Source organism: Sinocyclocheilus anshuiensis, unplaced genomic scaffold, assembly GCF_001515605.1.
Source record: "Sinocyclocheilus anshuiensis isolate Anshui unplaced genomic scaffold, SAMN03320099.WGS_v1.1 scaffold339, whole genome shotgun sequence".
NCBI lineage: Eukaryota > Metazoa > Chordata > Actinopteri > Cypriniformes > Cyprinidae > Sinocyclocheilus > Sinocyclocheilus anshuiensis.
The window spans coordinates 217,994-229,424 of NW_015552548.1; the positions used below are offsets into that span (position 1 = coordinate 217,994).

Genomic DNA, 11,431 nt, shown 5'->3' on the forward strand with positions numbered 1-11,431 from the left:
GCTGTTCACACTGTCAAAAATGTATATGCTGTCTACCTAGGCAGCTCTCTAGGTTTTGGAGCTGAGCTGTTTTGAGAAAGCAAGGATGTGTTTTAGGATTAGTTTATTTGTTAGTAGATGTGTGATACTAGTTTTCTCAAATTAGTTGTAAAAGGGTGTGTTGTAACAGATAGTTTTAGACTTGAGTAGATAAAAGCATATGACTCTAGCACCAGGCTGTGAAAGGCCAGCGCTTGAATCACCCCTCAGGAATTTTCTGGTCTTTTTGGCATTCAAGACATGAGAGTATTGTTGTGTTTTTTTTTTTTGTTTTTTTTTTCCGTAATCAAGTTGCTATAAATAGAGCGGGGTGCAGAGACTTTCAGAGCACTTCTGGCTCTCAGTGTTTCTGAGAATTCTGGCCAGAATAGAGATCGTTTTTGGGAATTCTCACAAACAATATGACTGCTTTCAATAGTTCCAGAGGTCTCTCTGAGTTTTGGAAATATCTTCATTTTTTCCTATTCTTTGGATGGCAAGTCCAAACCTCACAGCTTTTGCATTTAAATCTCCCCACCACCAACCAACATAACAATCGTACAAATTTAATTTACCACTGTGGGAAACTGGAGCCCTTGTTCACTCTTTGTTCGAATGGTCATATCGCAGCAAGACTCAGGTATTCAGAGTCATAAAACATGCTTCTATGACTACTTCCAAAATCTGTTCTCTTCAGTCCTACAACTCTTAAAACACAGTTCTTATGCTGACAATGCCAGGAAAACATGTCATGCTGATCTCGACACTAAAAGAGACAGCAGCCATCTGATGTTTTGGAGTGTAGTAGCTAGTAAAGAATTATGTCCTTTGTGTGTTTACCATGAATCTAACGAGTGCTCTCCAGTGCAGTCTCTGTTGAGCTGTGCTAGCTGTGAGCGTACAGCCACCGGACTTTCACTTACTGTGTACCCTGAGATGCTGGAGAAGTTCAAAAGCATTTCAGTTTCTGCCTTTGTCAGACAATTTCAGTGGGTGTTTTTTAAAATCAGTTATTAGATCAGATATTATGTATATACATCACTCTAAATCAAATAAAAAACAAGCTATTATATTAAAATATTATATTTTTTGTTTTATAAAGAAAATAAAGCCCATTTGTATAACTATTTATTTATTTATTTTACATTGCATTGTAATTTTCATCCAGTAATTCCCATCATTCTCAGTGGTGATTCTCATTACGGAAATAGAACATTTTCAGTCATTTCTTTTTTAGTTATAGCATTTTTTCGCGTTTCATAATGAAAATTGGAGGGAGAAATGTGATGATTGGAAAGTTAGGTTTGTAAAAATCTTATTTGGCTTGATTTTTTCCTGTAAGCTACACATAATTTCTCATTTCTTTCTTTTGATTTTGATTATGTTGTTTGTTCTTTTGATTTGATTAAGACATGTTCTTGGCATGCTTTATGAGATTAATAATTTTCTCTTCTGCAGTATTAATATGTCTATTGTAGAGTTGGTATGGATTTCTGGCTCTGTAGACTGTTGTTTGGATTGGCACTAAATGTTGTATTGAGCTCTTTGTCCGTCTGGTTACTGGTATCAAATTATTTCCCTGCTGGAAGCTCAATGGTTGGTTTATCCATTTGGTTAAATGAACCATATGGTTCAGTAGGGTTGAGACAGATCTAATTGAGTTGGTGTAATTGGAGCATGCTTGAAATATTGATCTGTGAGATGATGTGGGGAATCCCACACACTACTGCCAGACAACAGACACTGACAGTCAGCAACACTGCTGTGACAGAGCCAGAGAGGATGTCTCTCTCTCTCTCTCTCTCTCTCTCTCGTCTTTCTCATTTCATCACTAATATTTATATTTTATCAAAAAGTTGATAAAATGACAAAACCCATAAAATTACTAAAACCTAAACTAAAATTAAAATGAAGACTGAAAATATAAAATAAAAGGTAATTCGAAATATTAATAAATACTATAATCATATATAAATAATAAAATAACACTGATTTATAGTATATTTAGTATTGTTTGGAAAAATAACTTCGGTAACAAGTAGTGGTCGACCGATATATCGCCAAGGCCGATATATCGGCTGATATTTGGCATTTTTTAAATATCGGCATTGGCCGATACGTTTCCTGTTTGGCTGATGCGTTCGAGGCTTTTATTTTGACGGCGCTGAGAGCGGCAGTGCCTGAACACACAGTGCTCACATTCTTCCTCTTGTTCGCCGTCATCGTTAACAGTTCTGTCTAATACGGATAGAAGTCTGCCTAATAATCAGATAGAAAGGAAATTAAAATGTATACAAAGTAGATCTTGTGAAGTGTGCATGTGACCTGCATGATCGCGTGTACTCTGCGTGACGGTCGGTCCATGTGAATTGAATGCAGACAGGAGGAGAGTTCAGCTTCACTGAGACGCGTGATCGAAAACTTTAAACTCATGATTTTAAATTATGCTGCGCTTTATGCATTTGCCCACTGTCATATTAATGTCATTTTCACTGCGTGTTGTATGTAAAATGAGTGTTACCTTGGCTTTATTTGAAAAAATATGATTCCCAATGCACACAAACTTCCCAGAATACTGAGTGCCCTGTTGGTTACAGTGTTTACTTACTTTTTAATTATATTTTTATTAAATATTTATTTATTTGTGAAAAATACTTTGTCATCTAAAGTATAAGTATGCTTATTTAACACATTTATTTATTAATCAATTTTCAAATGATTTCAAATTTCTTAAATATGAATTAAAATAAATAAAATTATATCGGCCACCCTGCTTTCCAAGATATCGGCATCGGCTGTCAAAAAAACAATATCGGTCGACCACTATTAACAAGTAACAAATAGGTTTCATTCACTTCTGTGAATTTGTTCTTTTGCCTGTTTTAATGGCAGTGTTGTACTGTCTGTTTTAATGGCAAACACAGATTTAACAATCAAAGCTCTCGTTCTCCTCAACAATAATAAAAAAAAAAGTTCTCCTTTTGGCATTTTACGTGTTTTTGAAAGATTTTAGTTAAAATGTAGTAATGTATTTATTTTTCCATAATGATGGTAATATTTTTGTTTGTTTTGTCCACATAAACACTCTTCCTTCAGGTCATTTTGACAGTGTGGAAACCATGCTTTTTATTATTATTTTTTTGTAAATTAATTTTTTTTAACTTAAATTTGTATTTATATTTCTTTTAACTTTTTTGGTTTCAAAACTTTTTGAATCTGTTTGGCAACAAGAATTTACTTGGTTCCTTTAAATCCATTTAAGATCAAATGCATATTAATGTATACTGAATAACATAAAAATTCATAAACATGTTAAAGGGGTCATATGATGCGATTTCAAGTTTTCCTTTCTCTTTGGAGTGTTACAAGCTGATTGTGCATAGATTTGCGTGATTGTTTCTGCATATTTTAAAATGCTCCAATGACACTGATGCCTTTCAGTTATAAAAAGCTGAACAACCAGCTTTTGGGTCTTTAGAAATTCTTTTAACTATTTTAACATCTGGGCTCAATTATTTACTTGCCTGTAATGATTATAATATAATATTGTCTTAACATACTTTACTATATGCGTCATTAGTTTCAATGAGTAACAGTAGCCAGGGGGCAGACATACAGTTCTAACCATAATGTATCACAAGCCGCTTAAGAGCTCTCTAATGAGTGGCACACAGAGCAAGTCTCGACTCATGTCAAGCATGTTTCTTGCATGTACACTGTCAATTAAGGAGTTGATTGAGGCCTGAAGGTATTGAGCTGAGGAAACCGCCACATCTGTCATGAAAGCTGTGCTTTCTACCCTCACGCAACATTATAAATCTTTCTCACACCACTGTGACCGGACTGTATCTTCTGAAGTGTAAATCATGTTTGTTTGGAGCCCCGGAGCCTTTTTGCACTCGTTCTTAAAATGATTAAAGCAAGGAATTGTGTGAGTAAAGTGAGTTTGTGATTGGTGTAGGAATGTTGTTGTCTGGAGGCAGAATCTCATGTCTGGGACTGCACTGCTATGCAGCCGATGGGGAGCTCAGTTCAGCTGCTGGTGAGTCAGCTGTTTGCCTCGGCTTGTGTTCCTCCAGATTCTTTGACCCTTGACCCCTGACCTGCCATTACGCTTGCACATTTTTTTATGTTAAAATATGTTAAAATGCTGTACGCAGTTTAATATGCAGCGTCATTTACAGGGTTTAAAGCAAAAAAAAATCCTGAGCCTGAAATTTTTTCTGGGGGTTGCGGAGTCGGACACATACACAGGGTTATTTGGCAAACAAAAAAAGAACATTATTTGAAAAGGATTTTCCTTGAAACTAACTAGTAACCTATCTGCCATTGCCATTAGCCCTTGACAGGCTCAGACTACAGATTATGGAGGGATATTTGAAACCGCAATACCAAGAAAGTTTACTCATTACAATATGGTGCTAACACGTGTAACATTTAGGATGCTTTTGATATCAAGTTTTGCTGGTTAGCTTTGTCCTTGACAGGGTACAAGATGACCTACAGTCTAAAACATGAAATTTCTGAAATTGTTTTGTTCAAAAGAAATAATGGTAAATTAAATACTAGGAAATTAATATAAAATAGGAAAAATACAAAGTTCAGTTCAATTAACAACAGCAAAAACATTAAAATGGTCCAAGAACTGGTAACTTAAACAGGGTTCTTACAGATACTGCAAAATACAATTCCAGGACTTTCAAGGACTTTTTTGGTTTTCAAGGACTAAAATCAGATCTCACTTATCAATCAATATTGTTATTATCTTTCAAATTCTAATAAACAAACTAATAAAACAAAATGGTACAAATAAAGTGCAGCACATGCAAAGAATGCAATGACTGTGGCAACTTTAACATTTGAAAGGATACTATGGCAAAGTTATTGCTTTCCTTATTCAAACTGATTTTTTTTTTCATGAATATATGATTGACCTAAAGAATGAAAGCTATATCAGACACTTGGAAAATTGTGAGTTTTATCATGCTCACAGACACTAGGGGTGTGACAATACACTTAGCTCACAAGGTGAGACGAAATGCAGATACTTGGTTCACTAGAACGAGACAATGTTTTAATACTTTAAGAAATTTCCAAATGACAAAATATTTGTCTTTTAATCACAAAAAGTAAAACAATGCAGTTGTATTTTGAAATGTCTTAACTAATCTAGGGCTTAACTAATGATTATTTTGCTAATCAAGTAATCTACTGATTATTTTGACAAGTGAGTAATCTGATGTTTTTTAGTTCTATACAAATAGAACTAAGTGAAAAACAGGCTTTAATATTTATATATAAAGTATTATTTAAGTACTATTTATATATAAAGTAACGATGAGGCAATAATAATTGGCCTCAAATAAAGTATCAAAACCAAGTACATGGTTTTATGGAACAACACTTTATTAAATACATAATGTAATATGCCTATATTCTAACAAATACCTGCAGAGGGCGCTAACGACTTGGTGATGTTTCAAGAATTTCAACGACGTTTAAATCCATTTAATTTTAATATTTGGCCACATGCAAAGTCAGAAACGTTTATTTTGAAATCACAATGTACAATAAATCGCATATTTAGAAATATGTTGTATTCTCCTGTGTTGGCATAGGTTTAAATAATTAACAAATCAAGTGAGTTTTCCCAGATGAACGTTAAGCAACCCAAACTCACCGCACATGCAGAGGAAGAGTTTAGCCCCTTTCACACATACAGTCTTTACTGATAAATTACCATTAAGAGATCATGTGTGAACAGGACCTTTTAAAAAATACAGGTAAATGCATTCTGGCAATCATATCATTCTTATGGAGATGACGTGATTACTCTGAATATATGATTGACCTAAAGAATGAAAGCTATATCAGACACTTGGAAAATTGTGAGTTTTATCATGCTCACAGACACTAGGGGTGTGACAATACACTTAGCTCACAAGGTGAGACGAAATGCAGATACTTGGTTCACTAGAACGAGACAATGTTTTAATACTTTAATAAATTGTAAAAACTTTAAAAATTATATTTTGAAATGTCTTAACTAATCTAGGGCTTAACTAATGATTATTTTGCTAATCAAGTAATCTACTGATTATTTTGACAAGTGAGTAATCTGATGTTTTTTAGTTCTATACAAATAGAACTAAGTGAAAAACAGGCTTTAATATTTATATATAAAGTATTATTTAAGTACTATTTATATATAAAGTAACGATGAGGCAATAATAATTGGCCTCAAATAAAGTATCAAAACCAAGTACATGGTTTTATGGAACAACACTTTATTAAATACATAATGTAATATGCCTATATTCTAACAAATACCTGCAGAGGGCGCTAACGACTTGGTGATGTTTCAAGAATTTCAACGACGTTTAAATCCATTTAATTTTAATATTTGGCCACATGCAAAGTCAGAAACGTTTATTTTGAAATCGCGTTGTACAATACATTGCATACTTAGAAATATGTTGATGTATTCTCCTGTGTTGGCATAGGTTTAAATGATTTACGTTACAAATTAAGTGAGTTTCCCCAGATGAACGTTAAGCAACCCAAATTCACAGCATATGCAGAGGAAGAGTTTAGCACTTTTCACACATATAGTCTTTACTGGTAAATTACCATTAAGAGATCATGTGTGAACAGGACCTTTTCAAAAATACAGGTAAATGCATTCTGGCAATCATATCATTCTTATGGAGATGACGTGATTACTCTGAGCTGTTTACAAAGCTCCGCTGCTTTTTAAATAGCTTTTCTATGTAAATATGACACTAGATGGAAGTCTTTGACCATTGCGCCTCGCAGCTTTTTCAATGTGTCGCGCTCGAGACCCAGGCTTCTTTTCCATTCATCAGCTGCGACTCAGCAATTGGATACTGTTATGCGCGTCTCGTGTTTATAAGAGCAAAAACTTCTGATTAGCTAGTAATGTTAGTTTGGTTGAGAGTGAAAGCTGTGTTCCTCTCATACATTGGTAGGCGAACTCATGAACTCGAACGTGATATCAACAAGTGTTTTTAAATGTAGGAGTTTTTAAATGTAGGATGACTGTCTCGCAGCCAAACGCCGCACACCGTAGATCCGGCACTGTGCCGGAGAACTTTAAGCCCTGCATTTATAAGTAAGCCATTCGCAGATTTCGACAATGTGACCAGTACAAGTAAAACCAGTGCAACCAGTACAAATAAAACAGATCTGAATTATATTAAATTAATTATTTGTAAATCTGTATCAAATATAAACTAAAACTAAAGTTTAGTTTATCTAAGTTATCTCAACAAATTATAAGTTGTTGTAATTAATTGCAGCAGCATTTTTATTTTTATTTTTTTATTTTTTTACAATGTGCTATTGATATTAACGTGAATTTTTCTGAATTGTGCATGGGCTATTTAACAGGGTTGCAAACGGCTCGTATTTTGTCAAAATTCGCTGTTTTTAAAAGAAAATTAGGTTACCTACATGATTCGTGCAAATTCAAAGTGTTTGACTACAATAGTGGCTAGTGAGCCTCACAATCCTGCTTCTGGACAACTGAAGGCGTTGTGATGCAGATTTTTTCTCAAATATGTAGTTTCTTGAAGATATAAATATCTACACTGTATACAGTAAATAACAACACTAATCTGCATGTAGGGATATGCCGGTATCAAATTTTCATGTTGCGATTAATTGCTAATGATTTTATCACGGTATACGGTATTCTCACATGTTCCGCCATGTGCTTCTCGTCCGCGCTTGTTTACGTCAGAGTGCGCACGCGTCTTTCAAACAGCATACACGTTGTGCATTTTGACCAGTTGATGGGAAAAGTATTCTTAAAATGCATTCAAAATTCGGAATAATTTGTAATATATAATTATTCACAGTATTTAGAAGTGCCCACGATAACAATATCGTGCATATTCATTACCGTGATATATCACATTACCGAATACCAGCACAAGTCTATCTGCATGTTAACTATAGTTAACACAACTTAACATAAAGCTAAATAAGAAAAAACCCTAATATGAGTTTTATTATAAAAATATTAGTTATGTAATTATGCAAGTTATTATACATATTATTTTATTGTTATATCTATGTGATACTTAACCCCCCCCCCAATTTTATTAAATTGTCCTATTTGTAATTTATTTTGTAATATATTTCTTTAATCAAAGACCTGTCTCTGCTTAGTTTTTTGATGATGATGATTATTTTTTATTTTATTAATCATTAAGTATAAATATTGATTATTATTAAATATGATAAAATATTAATACTTAAATTCAAATGTTTGCTTGAAGCCTGTTCTTATACATTCTCACTTCCTCAGATCTGTTATTGTGTCATATTTTTCACCCTTTGTGATTTTAAGTCCCTGATTTCATTACATAGCCATACAGGATATTGAGTCGGTTGTTTTTGAAAGTTATTTTCAGACCTTGGCTGAGAACTGGACCTCTTAAGACTTTAATTGAATAATTCTTACAGTTTAAAACTGTAAGAATGTTAAAGTGCTGCTCCATTTTCAGCATCATGCTTGTGTCTGTCTTTACACTGTCAACATGGATGAAAATGAGTTTTCTGCAGTCAGAGGTTCATGAAGAGTTTCATGAAAATATTATCTCAGCTTCTGCCTCCATGAGCCGTCCACTGAGTTTATTTAAAATATCTTTGATATTGTTTTAAAGATGTGTTATAGTCACGGACCGCAGCATTTGCATGTGTTGTTGACAATGGCAACAAAGGAACTAGATAGAAAATGAACTGGAATCTCCTTTTAATCACAATTCAACTCCCACACAACTGCCATGAACGCATATCTGCATTCATAAACAGTCAATTCAATTCAATTCAATTCAAGTTTATTTGTACAGCGCTTTTCACGATACAGATCATTGCAAAGCAACTTTACAGCAAATTAAGTTTCTACAATATTTAGTGGTAGCTTATCAGTGGTGACTGTCAGTTAATGTACATATGGCAGAAATGTACGGAAAAATCAATTAAAGACGTAATCAAACAGACGATGAACACTATTAACAGCAATTACTCTATGATGCTATCAAACTTATAGCAAAATGTGGAAGTTCTGTATGTTGTTTCAGGGTTGGCATCATCTGAGGTCCTCTGAGGGGTTGGCATCATCTCTTCTCAGGTGTTCTGGATCCAGACTGAAGCTTGTGTAAATCCTAGTTACCACGGGATGTTAATCCCGTGCCAAAAACAGAGAAACAAATAGAGACATAATTAGCGTAGCTGCTGTTCCAACCAAGCAAAATTGATTTGTTTAACCCATGAGAGAGATGTGGAGAGAAGCACAAAAGAAATACAGAAAAAGAAAAAAAGAAGTGAATGCCATTATGAACCTGACCCCTCCATCTCTTGAAGCATCACTGAATGAAGATAACGCTGTGGCACCAACAAACAACAGCACACCAGAGCCTTCTGTCCAGTCACATTCCTTTACCAAATCTCCTCCTGAATGCCCCCCTGAGAATCTACAGGTGTCTGAAGTGTCCATCCCAAGCAAGTTGATAGTTCAGAATGATAATCTGAGGAAACAACTTAAGAAAGTTAAAAGGCAAAATCAGGAACTTATGAAAAAACTGAAAGAAGAACACTCCAAAGCAGAAAGATACAGGAAAAAATGTGAACGGAAAATAGAGCAAAAGCCTGCTCGCACTATTAGTGAGAAGTTTCACTCCCGAGCAGCTAAAAAATTGTCCAGTGAGAGAAAAAAAAGGGTTGAGGCTTTTCTGCAATTGGATGAGAACAGCATTTTGCTTCCTGGAAAAAAGGACACAATTGGAAGAAAAGATAAGAAACAAAGAAGGATCCTTACAAGCACACTTCAAGACCTTCACAAAGTCTTCAATGATAAGAGTGATAAATTGCACAGAATGTCTTACAGGCAGTTCACCAGATACAAACCATTCTACATCACTCAACCAAAATCATGCGATCGCAACACCTGTGCATGCCATCAAAATGAAAACATGAGGCTTCTGATTGCAACTCTTTCAAAAAGAGGACTAATCACAACAAAAAGTCTTTCGACACTGCTGTCATCCATATGCTGCAGCACAGATAATGACTTGTGCATGAGGCGGCAATGCACAGAATGCTGTTTTGAGGAGGTTAAGTTCAGAGGGCATAATCCTGATGAGAGGGTCACATGGGAACAGTGGCAGAGAGAGCCTATTACAGTCGGAGAAAAAAATGACAAGAACTGGGTTAAAAGAACCAAAGCGGGATCAATTGGAGAACTGCTAGGAGTGTTCCAGAAAGACCTTGAGGAACTGGCTAGTCATCACTACAACTGGATTCATCAAGTTAGAGAGTTGAGACATCTCAAAGAGAACTTGCAAGACAATGAAACGGTCCTTCATATTGATTTCAGTGAAAACTATGCTTCCAAGCTTAACACTGAAATTCAAGCCTTTCACTTTGGAGGCAACAGGCAACAAGCAACTCTACACACAGGGGTGGCCTATGGTAGTGGTGGGTCCCAGAGCTATGCAACTGTATCACAGTCTCTGAGACATGATGAAAGGGCAGTGTGGGCTCACATCAAGCCAGTTATAGAGGACTTTAAGGCCAAGAGTGATCATGAAATTGATACACTCCACATCCTAAGTGATGGTCCTGCAACCCAGTATCGTAATCGTGCAAACTGCTTTCTACTTAGCAGCATTCCATACTCTTGGGGTTTCAAAATGGTCACCTGGAACTTTTCTGAGAGGTCACATGGCAAGGGGGCTCCTGATAGAGTAGGCGGAGCTCTCAAGCGCAAGGCTGACAAGTATGTCCTTGGAGGTGGATATCTTCAAACACCTAAAGATTTGTTCAGTTATCTTTGCCAAAACACAGAAAGGGTGACCGTTAAATGGGTTGAAGAAGATGAAATCTCTACCATGGATAGCTTGCAGTCAGTATCATGTCTGTTAGACTTTCTCTTGCCCATTGGAAGTTAGTGAAATTGTATAATCATTTGAGCTTCTTCAGAGCAGAATCAAAAGAGGGCTTTTCATATTAACTCAGTTTTCAATACCTTGAAGTCACCCAACCTCAGAATCACTTTCATTTAAGTGATTGAATAGTGTTGCATACCCAGACTATTAATTATCTTTGAAGTCTCATTTACTTTACAGCTTTCTGACCAAGTTCCGCCCACTCAAACAGGAAGTAGCTGTCTGGCTATGGCTAACATGAAAAAACAACCAATCACAGTTGTTTTTTGCTCCGAGATCCTGAATCTTATATTGCATATAACTCAGGGATATACCAAAAGTTGGAGCTTGTAAAAATATGTACAGTATTCATCAGACCATTCTACCAATATTTGTTTACATTTTATATACAGTATGTGTATGTATGTGTGTGTATATATATATATATATATATATATATA

At 35.2% G+C, this 11,431-nt stretch overlaps 2 protein-coding genes across 2 annotated transcripts in view; both read left to right on the forward strand.

Moving 5' to 3' along the window:
• The window catches only part of LOC107664289 (rho guanine nucleotide exchange factor 12-like), an 85,246-nt gene that overhangs the window by 12,242 nt on the left and 61,573 nt on the right, over nt 1–11,431 (forward strand). The window lies entirely within an intron of this gene.
• LOC107664299 (uncharacterized) lies at nt 9,325–10,424 on the forward strand. The gene is made up of 2 exons (XM_016454824.1): nt 9,325–9,990; nt 10,236–10,424. The coding sequence occupies exons 1-2, from the start codon at nt 9,381–9,383 to the stop codon at nt 10,241–10,243; spliced, it is 618 nt and encodes a 205-aa protein (XP_016310310.1). The 5' UTR covers nt 9,325–9,380; the 3' UTR covers nt 10,244–10,424.

Bases quoted from the DNA above. Each gene is read 5' to 3' on its own strand.
- LOC107664299 (XM_016454824.1), top strand. From the start codon at position 9,381: ATGAACCTGACCCCTCCATCTCTTGAAGCATCACTGAATGAAGATAAC.